Raw genomic sequence first — 21,922 nt, 5'->3', positions numbered from 1 at the left:
GAGTCGGGTTACCCTTCTTTTCTTGCCCACTTCCTTTTAGAGAAGACCTGAATATGTAATACAAATCTGTTAGGCAGTTGCTTTTTAATATATACTTATCTTTAAAAGCATGGCCTACATCCTTGTTTTTGTTTTATTTAAGGCAAAAGGTGAAACTGTTCACATCTCACAACAACATGACAAACTACGCCACAGTCTGGGCCTCTAAGACCAACCTTGAGCAGCGGAAAGGAAGAGCGGGTCGTGTGCGCCCTGGATTTTGCTTCCACCTGTGCAGCAGAGCACGTTATGAGCGGTGAGGACCTCCTGTATACTGTTCTGTTTCATGTTGGAGAGAAGGTTGGAAACAGATTAAACTGTGAAGTCTACTATTGCTGGAAATGTTTACTGATACTTAGTGTTTTCTTATTTTGTAGGTTGGAAACCCACCTTACACCAGAAATATTCCGTACTCCATTGCATGAAGTTGCGCTGAGTATTAAACTTCTCCGTTTGGGTGCCATTGGACATTTCTTGTCAAAGGCCATAGAGCCTCCTCCTCTGGATGCTGTGATAGAAGCAGAGCACACGCTAAGAGGCAAGTATTGTCAGCCAGTGACCCAAAGGCATTCAAATGATCAGTGGTCGGTACAATACAATACAATAACATTTGTAAAGCGCTTTTCTCCCATAGGACTCAAAGCGCATAGCTGTGTCTCAGATTAATACAGGGTTTCAGGCTGGGTTGTGTTACAGAGGAGATAGTCAGATGTTCATGAATGTCAGACTGAAAAGGTAGGTTTTCAGTTTAGACTTAAATGTTTCCAGGGATGGGGCTGTCCTGATTGGGTGTGGCAGGGAGTTCCAAAGTGTAGGGGCAGCATGACAAAAGGCTCTGTCTCCAAAGGTTTTGAGGTGGACTCTGGGGGTGACCAAGGTGTTACGTCCTTTTGATCTAAGATTGTGGGGGGTGTGATGTAGTTGCAACAAGTCCTTCAGGTATCCAGGGCCCAGATTGTGCAAGGATTTGAATGTCAGTAAGCCAATCTTAAACAGAATTCTCCATTTTATCGGTAGCCAGTGGAGTGAGCTCAGGGTTGGTGTTATGTGGCAATGGCGGGGTTGGCTCGTTAACAGCCTTGCGGCGGCATTCTGTACTAATTGCAGGCGGCGTAAGTCTTTCTTATGCAGGCCTGTGTAGAGGACGTTGCAGTAGTCTAACCTTGATGTGACGAAGGCATGAACTAGGGTTGGAAGATCCTCTGAAGGAATTAGGTGTTTAATCCTTGCAATATTCCTTAGGTGAAAGAAGGAATGTTTCACAACAGCTGAGATTTGATTCCTGAAGCTTAAATTCCCATCAATCAGTACTCCCAGGCTGCGCACACAGTCTGAGTTGTTCAGGTCTGAGCTCCCTATCCTTAGCGGTGTTGGTTGAGACTGGAGCTGCTTTGCTGTTGAGCCCTGGCCCTCGATAACAAGAACCTCAGTTTTGTCAGCATTAAGTTTTAGCCAATTATTATTCATCCACTCCTGAAGCTCAGCTAAGCATGCGTTTATTTGGGGAGTAGGGTCTGTGACGTCAGGTTTGAATGACAAATATAGCTGGGTGTCATCAGCATAGCAATGATATGTCAGGCCAGTAGTTTGTCATTTAATTGGTTGCATCCCTACCATATAATAGGGCAGGGACATGGATACATTACTTTGGTTTGCTTTTATTGATGGTGCTGCATTGTTGGGCCATTGTCTAGTTGGTAACGATCATGTCATTTTTAGAGCTGGATGCACTGGATACTAATGACGAGTTGACTCCCCTGGGAAGGATTTTGGCTAAACTTCCTATCGAGCCCCGGCTTGGGAAGATGATGATCATGGGCTGCATCTTCTAGTAAGTACATGGCTGCCGTGCACAGCCTAGTAAGAAGAAAAAGAATTACATAAGCTTACTTTTTGTGACAAAAGCAACAGTGTTTTTCAGGATACATTTACTGTATATAGGAATACTGCAAACTTGTGTGCATACCAGTTGTAGGTAAAATACCATGTGAACCGTTAAGGCTTTACAAGGACAATATAGATAGTATAGAAACAGCCAGGGCATGGAATGGAGTTCGAGGTGACATTATACCTGAATCAACCTAAAATTGAACAAAGAAAATCTTATTTAAAATGAGGTTTAGTAAATATAAACAGTGTAGAAGAAAACGAGTGTATATGTGATGCCCGTTGAACAGAATATTCCCCTGCAGTAGAGCTTGTGTTCTCTTCTCTGACTTGAACTGGCAGGTGGTTCAATCTGGGGCGACCCTGTAATTCCCATTGTAGTTTAAAAACAAAAGAGCAGATACTTGCGTATGGACAGCGAAGGCTCTGGATGCTACAGAACCTTCCCTTTCCCTTCATTCCAGCATCCGTAACCCCTATTGTGTGTTTTTGAACAAGTGGTCAAATACACGTCCGTGAGCCCAAAAGTGCTTCTAAAGACAGGCGGCACTGCAGATGTATGAGGGCGCAGTACAGAGCCGTCTCTTTGGTAGCTCTTGGGGACACAAGTACTTCTGATACCCCTGGAGAGGGCAGATTTAAACTGGTGGCTGCGCTGAATCAAGGGGAGCAAGAGGGGACAACAGGAAAAGCTTTATAAGATCCAAAGCCTTCCCTGTTCATAGGTATCAGACTTTTTGGTTTAAACTCACTTCACATTTACTTTAAGGCCACCTCCGACATAGAAGAGCATGGCTTAAGCCAGTAAGAGTTTGGGCAAGGCCCCTAACACTGTAGGGTGGCCTATTGAGCGTGCCTGTAGTGGTTGCAGCTCTCAAATGTTTTGTCAGACAGGAGAAAAGCCCTACACAAATGTTAGCATCCTTATTGCTGTAGAGGCCACAAGGAGGCAGGCTTTAGTTCAATGTAGGCTGTAAGCAATTGTAAGACCTGTGTTTGAGTGGAAAACTAGACAGGCCCCATGGTAATTTTGCTGAGGGATCCCAAGGGTTGTTGCTGCACCCTACCTCAAACTGACAATATTTCACCCAGAAACTGTCACCAGTGTGCTCCTCTGGTTGGGAAGGCAGTGTGCGGTCGTTTTACTGCTTACAATGATGCACGTTTGAAGCTCTCGAGGGCCTCATAAAATGGCAAGGTGGGCTGCATTTTGCCCGTGGGCCTTGTTTGACACCTGAGCTTTAGACCATATACACAATTTGAGTTTCATCCCACTCTAATCTGAGCATTTGCTCTAGTTTTTCCTTTCCCTTGTTTGGCTAATCACCGTCAGTATATTGTTTGTATGGCTCTCCTGATACCGAAGTGCTTAAAAGAATCTGCATAAAAACTGGTATGGAATATATGGAACTCACAGTTAACATCCTTGTTTTGTTTTAGTGTTGGAGATGCTGTGTGCACTATTTCGGCTGCCACTTGTTTCCCCGAGCCTTTCGTCAGTGAAGGCAGGAGGCTGGGCTATGTCCACAGAAACTTTGCGGGAAGCAGGTTCTCTGACCACGTGGCGCTGCTGTCCGTGTTTCAGGCCTGGGATGATGCCAGGTAAGTTTGCTGCAGGAGGGACAGGTGTATAAAGTACCCAGAGTGTCTTCTGTTTAGTTAACATTTTTTCATTTTGTGTAGAATGGGAGGAGAGGATGCTGAAATGAGATTCTGTGAGCACAAGCGCCTCAATATGGCCACTCTGCGCATGACATGGGAAGCCAAGGTGCAGCTGAAAGATATCTTGGTCAATGCTGGTTTCCCTGAAGGTTAGATTTTTTTTTTGATGAATATGTTGGCTTGCTTAACCCCTAAACCTTTAAGAACATGTATTTCTCTAATTAGACTTCCCCTGCATTCCAGGATGAGACATTCACATTCTGCACTGAAAGCTGTCACTGCACGGCCGCGCTCGTGCCGATGCTTCCATTTAAAAGTGAATGATCGCTGCTGTAGTAAAGAGCAGTGATCATTCATAAAAACTTGACTTGACTATGACATTGTTATACTAATGGCTGGCCCTTATGGGCGTTAAACAGTAGTCACTACGTTCATCTTTCAGTAGTCGTCCATTCAAATGAGTGGATGGCCCTTTTTAAAATGTTGGTACCTCCTTTTCCTGTCTCTGAAAACGCAATCTTAGATCTCCTTGTCTTGTTGATTGGCTACGCTCGCCACTTCCATGTATTTTCTGCATTTATTTCAATATTTCCCCTTTAAAATACTTGTAAAATAAAATAGTTTTGGGAAAAAAAATCTTACCTAAAGAAAACCTAGATTGTCCTGAATTATTATCATTACTGCATCAATAGTGACAGCTGCAATGCCACAATTGTTAGGAATCTTAAGGGGTGAAACCCCAGGAATGTGAAGTGGTTAATGTTTTGTATGCATTTATTTTTCACACTATTTTTTTTTCTTCCTTTCAATAGATTGTTTAATGAATCAGGTTTTCAACAACACTGGCCCAGATAATAACCTGGATGTGGTGATCTCATTGTTGGCATTTGGGGTTTACCCCAACGTCTGCTACCACAAGGAGAAGCGAAAGATTCTGACCACAGAAGGCCGAAATGCTCTCATTCACAAATCTTCTGTCAACTGCCCCTTTAGCAACCAAGACCTGAAGTATCCATCACCATTCTTTGTCTTCAGTGAGAAGGTAACCAACCTAGTCACATTTACCTCAAGTGACCATAAATGGAATGTGTTTTTCTGGCACAATTTTTTTTTTTTTATTCCTGGTAAAATAACTTTGCCTTATACAGGTGAGTCAAGGTGGTGCATAGGATAGCCTCAAAAACAATCATTTCCATTTGGTTTTTGCACTTTAATTATGGGATGTTTTCCTGAAGATGAATCTATTTGAAGAATTATGAATGATTTTTGTACTTTTTGATACATTAAAATATTAAGCCCATCTTCAAAGAACCTTTTATGGTGCCCATACATGGTATAATAAAAAAAAGTTCAGTCTTCCTGTTTATTTGACCAAAATAATTGAATGAAAGTCAAAAATAATCTTTTTTACGATCAAGAAAAACGAGCGATTATTTCCCCCCCCCCCCCCCCCAATAAAAATCCGATCGGACATGTTGGAGAAATCTTTGTTCAATCTAACGGAGTAATCAAATGAAATTATCTAACAGGAAAAAATTTTACCATGGATGGGCGCCATTAAGCCCAATCTACACGATACAATTCTTTGTGCGATTCGATTACAATTCTATTTACGATCCAATTAAATCTAACATGTCCGATCGGAATTCGATTTGCCATTGCAAAACAATGGCAAAGCGGATTGAATCTAATTAAATCCCGATCGGACATGTTGGATTTAATCGGATTGTAAATAGAATCTTAATCGAATCGCTCAAATAATCGTATAATGTAGATGGGGTTTTAGTCTCCTCATACAATTTGTTTATATATCCTTGTATTCATGTTTGTTTGCATAAGATAATGCAGAACATTACGTTAAAGGGCTCCCGAGGTGAAAATTTAAATCCATCTTTACTTACCTGGGGCTTCTTCGAGCCCCTAGAAGTCTTCTGAATTCCTTGCCGCAGTTTCCGGTGCTCCCGGCTGGCCTCACATAGGACTCGCACAAGCGAACGCGCCCACATAACCAGGAGCGTACTGTCTGTGCAGGCACAGTACGCACCCGATGACTCGGGCCCACATGTGCAGAAGCACTGATCTGCAAATGAGTCGCTGAGCTTTACGGGTGGCCAGTGGGACACTGGGGAGCCCCGAGTTGTGGCGAGGGAGCCAGAAGACGTCTAGGGGCTGGAAGAAGCCCCAGGTAAGTAAAGATAAATTTAGATTTTCACCTCGGGAGCCCTTTAAGGCTTGGTTCACACATAAATCTGTACATTTATCTGCACATACATCTTTCTTGTTAGTTTTGAATTAGTTTTCTATCCGTTTTACCTGACTGGACTGGGAATGTGCACCTTTTATGTGTGAACACACCCATAGAAACAAAAACTGATGGCAACTGTCAAACTGACAGGACACCTTTTTATGTGTGAACCAAACCTAAGGGCCCGTTCACACTTAAAATCGCAGAACGGGAGTGATTTTCCCGCGATTAGCGCGGAAAAATCACTGGACACTGCGGCGGTTTTGGAGCGCTCACGATTAGCATGCTATGCACGCTTATCACGATCGTAAATCGCGGAACACTCTTCGCCGGCAAACCGCTGCATGCAGCGCGGTTGCGGTTATCGCTAACCGCAACCGCGGCAGTGAGAAATCTTCCACTCGCCGCATTGTGTAGCGGTTCTTGCAGAACCGCTAGCGGTTTGCCATGAGCGGGAATAGCGCGATTCCCGGTCAGGTGAGAACGGGCCCTTAGGGAACACAGAATTGAGAGATGCTTTAGATGTTTGTGTGAGGTTTGTTTCCAGGGTAACCATGTGTTGTCAAACTTTACCACAGTGTCATGGTGTTTGACCTTGGGTTCCTTTTAAGAACAAAAGAACTTTGTTCATGTGGCCAGATCAATAATTGATGAAATTTGGTATCTGGCTACTGTATTACTACTGAAGGATGTGGCAGTATATTAGGGGTTTATTTACAGAACATGAATAGGTTATTTTCAAATGCCTGGAATTGGGCTTTGAAGCCCATCTGCAACCCATGTGAGAGATCAGTCTGCATGGCACCAGAACAGCAGAGAGACCTGAGCTTGGAGTAAAGGCACTAGTTTATAGAGTATCTTTGCAATGAATTTACAACTACGCCTAGATTACCAAACGTGGATTTAAAAAAAAAAAGCTTCTTTCAAGCCGTGTATAAACGGAAACAAATTGCCCAATATTTGATTACCAGCAGTATTGTTTCACCTTAAGCTGGCTGCACATTGTGACAGTGTAAGCAGTGCCTGTTCAACCTTGACTGTTTATACTGTGTGTAATATGTACAAATATGGCTCAACAATATTTTCAAGGTATATTCCGTCAGTTTCTTCCCCATACTATATAGCTGATAGCTCAAATTGTTGAATATGAAGCCAGCATTTTGAGATGCAGGTAGACTAGTCTGTTCTGTGTAATTGTTCTGCGTCTGATACTCTAGTTTGGTATGTGTGCAAGTGAAGCAGAGCATCTGTAATGAGATAACGTGGTTATTCACATACTGTATGTTTCATTATAGAGAATAGTTTTCACTTCTCTGTGTAAATCATACATGCTTATATTTTTTCCTTTGCCAACTGCAGATCCGCACCCGTGCTATATCTGCCAAGGGTATGACCATGGTGAGCCCATTGCAGCTGTTACTGTTCGCCTCCAAGAAGGTGTTTTCCGATGGAGAGACAGTAACCCTCGATGACTGGTATGTTCATTAACGTGTGCAGTATGTCAGTTTTGGTAAAACATGAAGAGGTGGTTCCAGGCTCTGATTAGAGCAGCTGTGCTGGCTTTCACAACCATTTTCCCACGTCTTGCCGTCACGCTGAGAGCCTACAACAGCTGACCTGTGTGTACAACATGAGCAGGCTTCTCTATGGAATACTGCAGTATGCTTGTTGGAAAGCATGTGGGATTAACATATTGTCGTATATAGACTAATCTCATAATTTGATTTTTTTCATCCTATGTAATGTCATGTTTTTATGCAGCTAAGGGCCCGTTTCCACTAGAGCTGAATGTGCTCAAATTTACGCGCATGAATACGGATCTGGAATCTCAGCCTATTGAACTCAATAGGCTGCTTCCGGATTTGTATGCATGAAAAAATTCTGAAGCACTGCTTCAGAATTCTGTACAACGCGTCCGAATCTCCATAGCTGTGCATGGCATGGCTATAGGGATGTGTAATCGGTGTGCACAAGTGCTGGCATCGGCCTTGGAGATGGATGGCCGGCACTAGTGAAAACCTCCCCTAAAATAATCTTATTTTGCTGTAGACTAACTGTACCTTAAATCAAACCAGAAAAAGTTAAGATACCTGAAAAGAGGGAAGGCTCTAAAAGATCCAGAGGTTTCCCATGTCCTCCTTGACCCCACTGTCCAGGACCTTCTCCTGATTGTGTAGCCAGAACATATCCAACAAGCTCGTCAGATGTTTAGAGCGCCCATGTGCTCAGGTTTACCTTAACCACTTCAGCCCAAAAGCAATTTTTACATATAGGCGGTGCTCCCATTCATTCGTCAATAACGTTATTACTCCTTATCACAGCTAAATGATCTATATATTATTTTCAGGACAAATTCGGCTTTTAGTGTTGTGTTAATTTTGTTTAGTAATCACCTTATATTCTGTGCATTTTAAAGGGAAAATAAGGGAAAAAATTGAAAAAACAAACTTTCTCCATTTACATCCATTATAGCTTTACATTAAACAGTGCTGAATATAAGTTAAACCCACTAATTTTATTTACAACATAGATTATGTTCCTAGCACAATGTATTGTGACAATATTGTATTTGGAAATAAGTCTTTTTTTTTTTTTTTTTTCTGTTTTTTACTTTCTCGTTGTACACGATCAATGATTACAAGGCCTTATTTTGAAAAATAATAGTAATATACCCTCATGGCATATATATTTAAAAAGCCAGGTTCCTAAGGTAACAATATGTTGTTTGTTTCATATTCTGTCACTTTGTTTTCATTTTACAAGTCTTTTTTATTTTGGTACAGAATATGCGAAATTTAATTTCTTTTGATTCAGTTTGTGACTAAAAAAATACAGGAAACATGCGCCTCAACCCTAAAACTCTTTAAACTCTATTCTGCTACTTATCACGGTTAAAATGATACCACATATGTCTCTTGTAGTGTTGTTAAAACTTTCCCAAGTTTGATCATAATTCTGAAAATGACTTTTGTATGTTTGAGTTTGTACCATACCTATTTTTCATGTGACGTGGTTCACAGCTTTTAGACACACCAAAATGTATTCTGCAACTTGTCACAGTTAAAATTATACCACATGTGCCTCATTTAGTAGCAAACTTGTGCTTCAGTTAGGCTTAACCACTTGAGGACCACAGTCTTTCTACCCCTTAAGGACCGGCCACTGTTTTTCCATTCAGACCACTGCAGCTTTCACGGTTTATTGCTCGCTCATACAACCTACCACCTAAATGAATTTTGGCTCCTTTTCTTGTCACTAATAAAGCTTTCTTTTGGTGCTATTTGATTGCTCCTGCGATTTTTACTTTTTATTATATTCATCAAAAAAGACATGAATTTTGGCAAAAAAATGATTTTTTTAACTTTCTGTGCTGACAATTTTCAAATAAAGTAAAATTTCTGTATACATGCAGCGCGAAAAATGTGGACAAACATGTTTTTGATTAAAAAAAAACCATTCAGTGTATATTTATTGGTTTGGGTAAAAGTTATAGCGTTTACAAACTATGGTGCAAAAAGTGAATTTTGCCATTTTCAAGCATCTATGACTTTTCTGACCCCCTGTCATGTTTCATGAGGGGCTAGAATTCCAGGATAGTATAAATACCCCCCAAATGACCCCATTTTGGAAAGAAGACATCCCAAAGTATTCACTGAGAGGCATAGTGAGTTCATAGAAGATATTATTTTTTGTCACAAGTAAGCGGAAAATGACACTTTGTGACAAAAAAAAAGAAAAAAAAAAAGAATCCATTTCTTCTAACTTGCGACAAAAAAAAATGAAATCTGCCACGGACTCACCATGCCCCTCTCTGAATACCTTGAAGTGTCTACTTTCCAAAATGGGGTCATTTGTGGGGTGTGTTTACTGTCCTCGCATTTTGGGGGGTGCTAATTTGTAAGCACCCCTGTAAAGCCTAAAGGTGCTCATTGGACTTTGGGCCCCTTAGCGCAGTTAGGCTGCAAAAAAGTGCCACACATGTGGTATTGCCGTACTCAAGAGAAGTAGTAGAATGTGTTTTGGGTTGTATTTTTACACATACCCATGCTGGGTGGGAGAAATATCTCTGTAAATGACAATTTTTTCATTTGTTTTACACACAATTGTCCATTTACAGAGTTATTTCTCCCACCCAGCATGGGTATGTGTAAAAATACACCCCAAAACACATTGTACTACTTCTCCCGAGTACGGCAATACCACATGTGTGGCACTTTTTTGCACCCTAACTGCGCTAAAGGGCCCAAAGTCCAATGAGTACCTTTAGGATTTCACAAGTCATTTTGCGGAATTTGATTTCCAGACTACTCCTCACGGTTTAGGGCCCCTAAAATGCCAGGGCAGTATAGGAACCCCACAAATGACCCCATTTTAGAAAGAAGACACCCCAAGGTATTCCGTTAGGAGTATGGTGAGTTCATAGAAGATTTTATTTTTTGTCAAAAGTTAGCGGAAAATTGATTTTTATTGTTTTTTCACAAAGTGTCATTTTCCACTAACTTATGACAAAAAATAAAATCTTCTATGAACTCACCATACTCCTAACGGAATACCTTGGGGTGTCTTCTTTCTAAAATGGGGTCATTTGTGGGGTTCCTATACTGCCCTGGCATTTTAGGGGCCCTAAACCGTGAGGAGTAGTCTGGAAATCAAATTCCGCAAAATGACCTGTGAAATCCTAAAGGTACTCATTGGACTTTGGGCCCTTTAGCGCAGTTAGGGTGCAAAAAAGTGCCACACATGTGGTATCGCCGTACTCGGGAGAAGTAGTACAATGTGTTTTGGGGTGTATTTTTACACATACCCATGCTGGGTGGGAGAAATAACTCTGTAAATGGACAATTGTGTGTAAAAAAAAATTAAGATTGTCATTTACAGAGGTATTTCTCCCACCCAGCATGGGTATGTGTAAAAATACACCCCAAAACACATTGTACTACTTCTCCCGAGTATGGCAATACCACATGTGTGGCACTTTTTTGCACCCTAACTGCGCTAAAGGGCCCAAAGTCCAATGAGTACCTTTAGAATTTCACAGGTCATTTTGCGAAATTTGATTTCCAGACTACTCCTCACGGTTTAGGGCCCCTAAAATGCCAGTTCAGTATAGGAACCCCACAAATGACCCCATTTTAGAAAGAAGACACCCCAAGGTATTCCGTTAGGAGTATGGTGAGTTCATAGAGGATTTTATTTTTTGTCACAAGTTAGTGGAAAATGACACTTTGTGAAAAAAACAATAAAAATCAATTTTCCGCTAACTTTTGACAAAAAATAAAATCTTCTATGAACTCACCATACTCCTAACGGAATACCTTTGGGTGTCTTCTTTCTAGAATGGGGTCATTTGTGAGGTTACTATACTGCCCTGGCATTTTAGGGGCCCTAAACCGTGAGGAGTAGTCTTGAAACCAAATGTCGCAAAATGACCTGTGAAATCCTAAAGGTACTCATTGGACTTTGGGCCCCTTAGCGTACTTAGGGTGTAAAAAAGTGCCACACATGTGGTACCGCCGTACTCAGGAGAAGTAGTATAATGTGTTTTGGGGTGTATTTTTACACATACCCATGCTAAGTGGGAGAAATATCTCTGTAAATGACAATTGTTTGATTTGTTTTACACACAATTGACCATTTACATAGAAATTTCTCCCACCCAGCATGGGTATGTGTAAAAATACACCCCAAAACACATTATACTACTTTTCCTGAGTACGGCGGTACCACATGTGTGACACTTTTTTGCAGCCTAGGTGCGCTAAGGGGCCCAACGTCCTATTCACGGGTCATTTTGAGGCATTTGTTTTCTAGACTACTCCTCGCGGTTTAGGGCCCCTAAAATGCCAGGGCAGTATAGGAACCCCACAAGTGACCCCATTTTAGAAAGAAGACACCCCAAGGTATTCCGTTAGGTGTATGGCGAGTTCATAGAAGATTTTATTTTTTGTCACAAGTTAGTGAAAAATGACACTTTGTGAAAAAAACCCAATAAAAATCAATTTCCGCTAACTTTTGACAAAAAATAAAATCTTCTATGAACTCGTCATACACCTAACAGAATACCTTGGGGTGTCTTTTTTTCTAAAATGGGGTCACTTGTGGGGTTCCTATACCGCCCTGGCATTTTACGGGCCCAAAACCGTGAGTAGTCTGGAAACCAAATGTCTCAAAATGACTGTTCAGGGGTATAAGCATCTGCAAATTTTGATGACAGGTGGTCTATGAGGGGGCGAATTTTGTGGAACCGGTCATAAGCAGGGTGGCCTTTTAGATGACAGGTTGTATTGGGCCTGATCTGATGGATAGGAGTGCTAGGGGGGTGACAGGAGGTGATTGATGGGTGTCTCAGAGGGTGGTTAGAGGGGAAAATAGATGCAATCAATGCACTGGGGAGGTGATCGGAAGGGGGTCTGAGGGGGATCTGAGGGTTTGGCCGAGTGATCAGGAGCCCACACGGGGCAAATTAGGGCCTGATCTGATGGGTAGGTGTGCTAGGGGGTGACAGGAGGTGATTGATGGGTGTCTCAAGGTGTGATTAGAAGGGGGAATAGATGCAAGCAATGCACTGGCGAGGTGATCAGGGCTGGGGTCTGAGGGCATTCTGAGGGTGTGGGCGGGTGATTGAGTGCCCTAGGGGCAGATAGGGGTCTAAACTGATAGGTAGCAGTGACAGGGGGTGATTGATGGGTAATTAGTGGGTGTTTAGGGTAGAGAACAGATGTGAACACTGCACTTGGGAGGTGATCGGACGTCGGATCTGCGGGCGATCTATTGGTGTGGGTGGGTGATCAGATTGCCCGCAAGGGGCAGGTTAGGGGCTGATTGATGGGTGGCAGTGACAGGGGGTGATTGATGGGTGGCAGTGACAGGGGGTGATTGATGGGTGGCAGTGACAGGGGGTGATTGATGGGTGATTGATAGGTGATTGACAGGTGATCAGTGGGTTATTACAGGGAAGGACAGATGTAAATAATGCCCTGGCGAATTGATAAGGGGGGGTCTGAGGGCAATCTGAGCGTGTAGGCGGGTGATTGGGTGCCCGCAAGGGGCAGATTAGGGTCTGATCTGATGGGTAACAGTGACAGGTGGTGATAGGGGGTGATTGATGGGTAATTAGTGGGTGTTTAGAGGAGAGAATAGATGGAAACACTGCGCTTGGGTGGTGATCTGATGTCGGATCTGCGGGCGATCTATTGGTGTGGGTGGGTGATCAGTTTGCCCGCAAGGGGCAGGTTAGGGGCTGATTGATGGGTGGCAGTGACAGGGGTGATTGATGGGTGGCAGTGACAGGGGGTGATTGATGGGTGATTGACAGGTGATCAGTGGGTTATTACAGGGAAGGACAGATGTAAATAATGCCCTGGCGAATTGATAAGGGGGGGTCTGAGGGCAATCTGAGCGTGTAGGCGGGTGATTGGGTGCCCGCAAGGGGCAGATTAGGGTCTGATCTGATGGGTAACAGTGACAGGTGGTGATAGGGGGTGATTGATGGGTAATTAGTGAGTGTTTAGAGGAGAGAATAGATGGAAACACTGCGCTTGGGTGGTGATCTGATGTTGGATCTGCGGGCGATCTATTGGTGTGGGTGGGTGATCAGTTTGCCCGCAAGGGGCAGGTTAGGGGCTGATTGTTGGGCGGCAGTGACAGGGGGTGATTGATGGGTGATAGGTGATTGGCAGGTGATTGACAGGTGATCAGTGGGTTATTACAGGGAAGGACAGATGTAATTAATGCACTGGTGAATTGATAAGGGGGGGGGTCTGAGGGCAATCTGAGCGTGTGGGCGGGTGATTGGGTGCCCGCAAGGGGCAGCTTAGGGTCTGATCTGATAGGTAACAGTGACAGGTGGTGATAGGGGGTGATTGATGGGTAATTAGTGGGTGTTTAGAGAAGATAACAGATGTAAACAATACATTTGGGAGGTAATCTGACGGCGGGTTTGCGGGCGATCTAATGGTGTGTGTGGGTGGGTGATCAGATTGCCCGCAAGGGGCAGGTTAGGGGCTGATTGATGGGTGGCAGTGACAGGGGGTGACAGGGGGTGATTGATGGGTGATAGGTGATTGGCAGGTGATTGACAGGTGATCAGTGGGTTATTACAGGGAAGAACAGATGTAATTAATGCACTGGCGAATTGATAAGGGGGGGTCAGAGGGCAATCTGAGCGTGTTGGCGGGTGATTGGGTGCCCGCAAGGGGCAGATTAGGGTCTGATCTGATAGGTAAAAGTGACAGGTGGTGATAGGGGGTGATTGATGGGTGATTGATGGGTAATTAGTGGGTGTTTAGAGGAGAGAATAGATGTAAACAATGGATTTGGGAGGTGATCTGATGTCAGATCTGCGGGCGATCTATTGGTGTGGGTGGGTGATCAGATTGCCCGCAAGGGGCAGGTTAGGGGCTGATTGTTGGGTGGCAGTGACAGGGGGTGATTGATGGGTGATTGATGGGTGATTGATGGGTGATTGATGGGTGATTGATGGGTGATTGACGGGTGATTGACAGGTTATCAGGGAAGATAGATGCATACAGTACACAGGGGGGGGGGGTCTGGGGAGAATCTGAGGGGTGGGGGGGTGATCAGGAGGGGGCAGGGGGGGGGGGGTAAAAAAAAAATAGCGTTGACAGATAGTGACAGGGAGTGATTGATGGGTTATTAGGGGGGTGATTGGGTGCAAACAGGGGTCTGGGGGGTGGGCAGGGGGGGGTCTGAGGGGTGCTGTGGGCGATCAGTGGGCGGGGGGGGGCAGATCAGTGTGTTTGGGTGCAGACTAGGGTGGCTGCAGCCTGCCCTGGTGGTCCCTCGGACACTGGGACCACCAGGGCAGGAGGCAGCCTGTATAATACACTTTGTATACATTACAAAGTGTATTATACACTTTGTAGCGGCGATCGCGGGGTTAACATCCCGCCGGCGCTTCCGTATGGCCGGCGGGATGTTACAGCGGGTGGGCGGAGCCAGTTGCCGGGGGAAGCGCGCGTCATCAATGACACGATCGCTCCCCCGGCATGCCTAAAGGACGCGCCGCCTGAAGGCGTATTGCGGTCCTTTAGGCGTCCACTTTGCCGCCGCCCATGGGCTGTGGGCGGTCAGCAAGTGGTTAAAGAGAAAATCCGACCAAGAATTGAACTTTGTCCCAATCGGTAGATGATACCTCCTTTTACATGAGAAATCTATTCCTTTTCACAAACAGACCATCAGGGGGCGCTGTAGGGCTGACATTGTGGTGAAAACCCTCCAACAAAGAAATTCTCAGTACGTACTCTTGGCAGTTTCCTGTCTGTGAACCCTGTTGCATTGTGGGAAATAGCTGTTTACAGCTGTTCCAACTGCCAAAACAGCAAGCATCAGCTACATCATCTGCCAACAGTAAAAATGTCACCATGTGATGAATGTCAGAAAATAAATTAGGGATTTAAAAGATTTTACAATGGGCAAACACTGACTAAATCATTTATACATAATTATTGTAAAAATGAAGCACTTTTTTATTACATTATTTTCCCTGGAGTTCCTCTTTAAGTGGTTAGAGACCCTGAAGCGAAAAAAAAAAAAGATAATTGGTTGTGTAGTACGGATAATTACTAGAACATTAGTAGCAAAGAACCTATTCTCATATTTTTATTTTCAGTTATATAGTACTTTTATATAATGCGCATCATTCTCTAATATTTGCAGTTTACATACTACTCAGCATTCTAAATGATTGTACAGAGCAGGCCAGTGAACTATCACGCACAGTAGCGAGGATCGTGGGGGGAGGCCCTAGAGCTGTGCAGCCGCACTCGCGTGTATGCGGACTGCACAGCCGAAGCCAGCTCCGGCGGCCATATTAGGAGAGCCCGACCCAGTCTTTGGGGTCGGGAGCGGCACGGGGGGGGGCTATTACACTGCGGGGACCCGACGGAACTGCACGGAGGGCGCGGATGGCGTCCTCCGTGCATTTAAACGTGATTAAGGTACTTCACTTTTTTAGAGTTTTTGGGCTTGTAAGTCCTTTAAAGTGAACCTGAGATGAAAGGCAAAGTAGGAGCTGAAAGCGGTAAGCTAGCTAAAACAGCTGCTCCCTTTGTTTACCAGGGTCCCATGCGCAATCAGCGGTACTCCGGGCCTCTCTCCCCTGGATTTTGAATACTCTCTGCCGGCCGCCTAAGGCTGATATCAAAGGGAAAAGGCTCTAGGGCCTCTCCCCCCCCCCACGATCCACGCTACTGTGCGTGGATCGGGGGGGAGGCCCTAGAGCTGCGCAGCCGCACTCACGTGTATGAGGACTGCGCAGCCGCGGCCAGCTCTGGCGGCCATATTAGGAAAGGAAGGAGAGCCCGACCCGTCTGTGGGGTCGGCAGCGGCACGGGGGGCTCTTACACTGCGGGGACCCGGCGGAACTGCACGGAGGGCGCGTATGGCGTCCTCCGTGCATTTAAACATGATTAAGGTACTTCACTTTTTAAAGTTTTTGGGCTCGTAAGTCCTTTAACAGCAGAATGAATATGAATAAACAAGTAGCGAGAGGCTGTTCACATTTGACAGTGAGTCAGGTTTGAAAGGTTGCTATATGTTGATCTACGGGCATGATTTTATTGAATGGTGCCTGCTTGCTTCTTGGTTTGCTTTAAAGAGAATCTGTATTGTTAAAATCGCTCAAAAGTAAACATACCAGTGCGTTAAGGGACATCTCCTATTACCCTCTGTCACAATTTCGCCGCTCCTCGCCGCATTAAAAGTGGTTAAAAACAGTTTTTAAAAGTTTGTTTGTAAACAAACAAAATGGCCACCAAAACAGGAAGTAGGTTGATGTCCACACATAGAAAAATACATCCATACACAAGCAGGCTGTATACAGCATTCCTTTTGAATCTCAAGAGATCATTTGTGTGTTTCTTTCCCCCATGCACTGAAGTTTCAGGCTGCTCTTTTCTTCCTGCAAACAGCTTTGCCCTTGTTTGTAATTCCTCAGTATGTGAAAGCCCAGCCAGCTCAGAGGACGATTTATCCAGCTTGTAAAAGATAAGAGAGAAGAGAGAAGCTGCTCTAATCTAAATAACACACAGGCAGTGTGCAGAGAGGGGCCTGGAAGGGTAAGTTCATAGCAGAACCACAACACTGAAGAACTTGGCAGCCTTCCAGACACAGGCCGACAAGTCTGACAGGGGAAAGATACATTGATTTATTACAGTGATAGTATAAAGTGCTGCAGTTAGCCAGAACACATTAGAATAGCTTTTGGAACTTGTAGGATGATAAAAAACAGGATGCAATTTTTGTTACGGAGTCTCTTTAAAGACCTGGAGGAATGCTGGGTCTAGCCATTAACCAATCATTTATAAGTACATACTTTCCCGTTCTATCTGCTCTCTATTTACCTGTTTTTATTATTTTTTAGGATTAAACTGACCATGGCTCACGAGGACGCAGCCAGCATTGTTGGTCTGAGAGCTGCAATGGAAGCACTTGTCGTTGAAGTCACTAAGGAACCAGAGATTTTATCAGAGCTGGACCCGACTAATGTGAAGATGTTGAACATGATTCGTCAGATATCCAAACCGTCTACAGCTGGAATTAGTCTCAGTATAGGGAATTCTAGGTAAGCCAACACTACAATTATCGATTTGTGTTCGGGAGTAATATTAATAGCCCAATTCTGTTTAGAGCAAGGCAGGCTCGTCACCCATTTGTTAATTTTTTGTTAATGTGTTTTTGGATTTCCAAAAAGAGGAAAGCTTGCAGACAGTTCTGACTTTTGCAAACACTGCAAAACAAGTTATTTACTTCACTTCTTGTATATGACGTACGTTCTAGGAGGGCACAAGTCATAAAGGAAGCTGGTCATTTTGTTCGTTATTGAGAGTAAAAGGAATCCTGCCATGAATGGGATATAGCAGGTGGCATTGCTGGAAAATGCTGCTTGCCTGACTGTTGTGGGGAGCCTCTGCAGTTGCAAGCACAGTCATTGGTCTCTAAGCAGCTGATCCTCATGGCCATTCTGGGTCAGTAATTCATACTGCTGAAAACACAATATAAACTTGACAGCATGGCAGTGGGCTTTATATCTATAGAGTACAAGCACAGGGACAGACGAGCGATTGGCAGTTGTATAGCTTTGCACTCAGCTCAGCACTTACAAGCAGTACAAAGTTAGCAGTGACAATGTACCAAATATTTTGGTAATTTTTTTTTACTACTGAAGTATGATTAAATATCTAGTGGTGCAAGTTGGGTAAGCAAACTATCAAATTGATCACAATTCCTCTGTGTATGGTCAGCTGTAGACTGAGAAAGGACCATTCTATAAAATTTGCGGTTTAAAGCAACCTGTATAGTCTACTGCAATTAAGAGAATCTCCTAACCAGCCACTGGAAACAATAAACGGGGAGTGGGATCTTTAAAGGAACAAAAGGTTGGGTAAAAACTTTTAGAAATGAAATCTTATAGCGTGAATGCATAATAATGGGTGGATTACGGATTAACAAATGGATGGTCAGCATGCTAATATTAAAATAAGCAGTAGCATTGGTTGACTTCACTAGGATGTTGTGTCTTGTTGCTACCAACATCTGGATGTTTATGTGAATTCCTCTGCTTATAGTGGACCTTGCTCTTTTATATGACGCTGTTTTATTTGTTTTGATATACTATATTGAAAACTCAATAAACATTTTCTGTTAAACAAAATAAGCAATTTCAAACAGACTAAACAGTGGATTTTTTTAACCAAAGTTCTTGTAGTTTATTCTTTCTTTACAGTCTCTCCAAATCGCGGACAAAGCATATAGGTACAAAGACCGAACTTCCACTTCACATACAAAGACTGCCTAACACGTGTTTCGCGGCCAGCAGACGCTTCCTCAGTGGCACATCGTATGCAAACATCCGTGGTTTTAAGTAAGGTAATTTCGCGATATGGAGTTTCAGGCAGAGACTGCACTCAGCGACAATGCCAAAACGTGCCTAAGTTGCTAGTCTCTTGCAACTTATGCGCATTTTGGCATCGTCGCTGAGTGCAGTCTCTGCCTGAAACGCCATATTGCGATATTACCTTACGTAAATCCACGGATGTTTGTATACGATGTGCCTCTGAGGAAGCGGCTGCTGGCTGCGAAACACGTGTTAGGCAGTCTTTGTATGTGAAGTGGAAGTTCGGTCTTTGTACCTATATGCTTTGTCCGCGATTTGGAGAGACTGTAAAGAAAGAATAAACTACAAGAACTTTGGTTAAAAAAAAAACAAACACTGTTTTGTCTGTCTGAAATTGTTACATTTTGATATATTATGGGTGAACCACACTACGATTTTTTTCATCCTGTCTATGATAAACAAAATAAGCAGCAGATTTGTAGTGTGTAGGGTCTGGTACACACCAAGCAATTTTCACTTCAAATCCTATTTGATGTGAGACCAGAATGATATTTACATCCGACATGGTTCGGATATAGAAAAAAATCTGCCTTAAATGATGGACGCAGCCCAGGTGATATGTAGATGTAATGAAAATTGGGCTTTAAGCCTGGTGCACACCTTCTGGTTTAACCTCCTGAGCGGTATGGACGAGCTCAGCTCGCCCATCACCACCGGAGGCTGCCGCTCAGGCCCTGCTGGGCCGATTTTTATCAAATAAAAAGCAGCACACGCAGCCGGCACTTTGCCAGCCGCGTGTGCTGCCTGATCGCCGCCGCTCTGCGGCGAGCAGCGGCGAAAGACGGTCCCCCCAGCCGCCCGAGCCCTGCGATGCCGGACCAATCAGTTCCGGCCAGCGCTAAGGGCTGGATCGGAGTCGGCTGACGTCACTCCGCTCATCGCCATGGTGACGAGAAAAGCAAAACAAGGAGGGCCACTCATCGCGGCCCTTCTTGTTACTTCTGATCATCGGAGGCGATCAGAAATATGCAACAGGAGCGCCCTCTAGTGGGCTTTCATGCAGCCAACTTTCAGTTGGCTGCATGAAATAGATTTTTTTTTTTTGATAAAAAAAAAACCCTCCTGCAGCCGCCCTGGCAATCTCAATCGTTCGCCGGGGAGGTTAAAGTCTCCAGTTTTACCACCTTCATGTAGTGTGAGAGTCGGCAAATTTTGAATGCTATGAGCAGATCGTCTACAGTAACGTTCATAAATGAATGTGGTAAAAAGTGGTCAGTGATTGGCCAATCAAAATTGAAGTCGTGTCCCAGGCTTTAGAAATTTATTTTCAGCGACATTCAGCAGCTAAGTTGCTGGTATGCAGTTAGCATGTTTGAGTTTTTTGCATAGTTTTCAGCTCGCTGGTTTGCCAGAAAGTTTTGCACTACTGGCATAAATAAATCCAGGCAGCTTTCAAACTAGCTTTGCTCCTTGGTGAGTAAATTAGCTTTACTTACCGCAGGAGCAGTGGCGAGGGACATAAATGTCTTCTAGGGGCTGCAAGAAGCCCCAGTTAAATAAAGCTAAATTTAGTTATTCATCTCGGAAGTCCTTTCTATGAACAATCTCCCCTTATCTGGCGTCTTTTTATAGCGGTTTGCAACTCCAGCATAAGACAATTTACATCAGTACAGAAACTGTCCTCTTCCAGCTTGCAGAGCTACAGTTAAGATTCTCTTTTGACAATTACACAGCTAAAGTGTTATAAAGTGGTGATTTAAAGTCTGGATGTGATAGACCAGTGTTCCCCCAAGCCTGTCCTCAAAGCCCACCAACAGTGCAAGTTTTGTGGAAATCCACAGAGGTAGGTAATCCGCTCTGCTGAGACACTAATTACCCCAACTGTGCATGTTAGTGGTTTTCTGCAAAACCTGTATTGTTGGTGGGCCTCGAGGACAGGGTTCGGGATCTATGTGATAGACCACTTCTGAGTTTAGATTTGGATTTGGCTCACTTAATTTAATGGAAATCATGTTTTTATTTAATTTTTTTTTTTGGTTTTGTTTTCAGGTATGGAGATGGACCTCGTCCACCCAAAATGGCTCGCTTGGATGGTGGTGGTGGTGGTGGATACCAAGGTAACAGAGGAGGTGGCTACAACTCAGGAGGCGGCTATCGAGGATTTAGAGGAGGTAGCGGTGGTGGTTTCAGAGGTGGAAATCGAGGAGGTTATGGAGGCGGCGGCTTCAGAGGAGGCAATCAAGGTGGAGGCTACAGAGGTGGCTATGGTGGAGGTGGATTCCGTGGGGGAAGAGGTGGCAGCGGTTATGGAGGAAGAGGTGGTGGCGGCTATGGCGGAAGAGGTGGTTTCTGAGGCTAGTCAAGAGACAGAATCAAAGGACTCTTCATTTTTTTTTTTTTTTTTTCATGTTTGCTCTCTCCCCGTTGCTCCTTTGGAAGACTGTAAACACATTTGTACAAAAAAAGTTGTTTTTTTTTTTTTTTTTTTTAATACCAGTTTATGACTGTAGACAATAAAAACGAAAATATGAAATATTCCTTATTTGAGCAAAGCAACCAGGAAGCAATACTAAATGATGGTGATTGCTCTGTTTTTAACTGGTAGACACTCAGTATGAGGGTGGGTCTGGCAGTCCCTTTGCATACAGCAGGGTTTCCTTTATACATGTAGTACCCGTGTGGTCCCGTTTTGTTTGCAACAGAAATAAACCGCACTCTAAAATCTGGTTATGACTTCTTTATTGTTTATACAATGCATCCTGTTGAGCTCTATTGCAAGACTAAAGAAAACAAGTGCAGCAGGACTGTAGACAACGTTATGCCAAGTTCTCAGACAGGTGAACCTTGTGCTTCTCTGCATTTGCTAAGGATGGACTGCTATTTGGTGGCTGGTATTGTGACTTAATGGGGGCATCCCTAAATGCTGTGGGTGTTACAATGCTGTTAAGATAACTAGTGAAAGCAATATGAAAGTTGCCTGACAGTCCTGCTTATCCTCTCTCTAGTACTCACCTAGAAATGGTGTAAAAATAAAGTACGAAGATGTGACTGCACCAATTGCATGCTTGTTTCAGGTGTAAATTCAGAAACTGCAGGAGACAGAAAATCAGCAGGGCAGAAAGGTTATCGCCTTTGTGTGGCGTAAAACATTACTTGTAAAGTGTGGTGGGTGCCTGCTACCTGGTCATACCGTGTTTCCCCTAAAATCAGACCTCCCCGAAAATAGGACCTAG

General features: G+C 43.8%; 1 protein-coding gene across 2 annotated transcripts in view; it reads left to right on the top strand.

The window, feature by feature from the left end:
• The window catches only part of DHX9 (DExH-box helicase 9), a 64,835-nt gene extending 43,420 nt beyond the window's left edge, over nucleotides 1-21,415 (top strand). For both annotated transcript variants that reach the window (XM_068239678.1, XM_068239679.1), the window contains 9 exons: nucleotides 143-295; nucleotides 417-577; nucleotides 1,759-1,870; nucleotides 3,367-3,528; nucleotides 3,610-3,737; nucleotides 4,401-4,630; nucleotides 7,193-7,308; nucleotides 17,217-17,417; nucleotides 20,739-21,415. In XM_068239678.1, the coding sequence (XP_068095779.1) occupies nucleotides 143-295; nucleotides 417-577; nucleotides 1,759-1,870; nucleotides 3,367-3,528; nucleotides 3,610-3,737; nucleotides 4,401-4,630; nucleotides 7,193-7,308; nucleotides 17,217-17,417; nucleotides 20,739-21,042 (1,567 nt within the window). In that variant the 3' untranslated portion in view covers nucleotides 21,043-21,415. The remainder of the gene's footprint in view (nucleotides 1-142; nucleotides 296-416; nucleotides 578-1,758; nucleotides 1,871-3,366; nucleotides 3,529-3,609; nucleotides 3,738-4,400; nucleotides 4,631-7,192; nucleotides 7,309-17,216; nucleotides 17,418-20,738) is intronic.
• Nucleotides 21,416-21,922: the final 507 nt, after the last annotated feature.

Source organism: Hyperolius riggenbachi, chromosome 6 (genome assembly GCF_040937935.1).
Source record: "Hyperolius riggenbachi isolate aHypRig1 chromosome 6, aHypRig1.pri, whole genome shotgun sequence".
Lineage (NCBI taxonomy): Eukaryota > Metazoa > Chordata > Amphibia > Anura > Hyperoliidae > Hyperolius > Hyperolius riggenbachi.
This window is presented reverse-complemented; position numbering and strand designations above follow the sequence as displayed.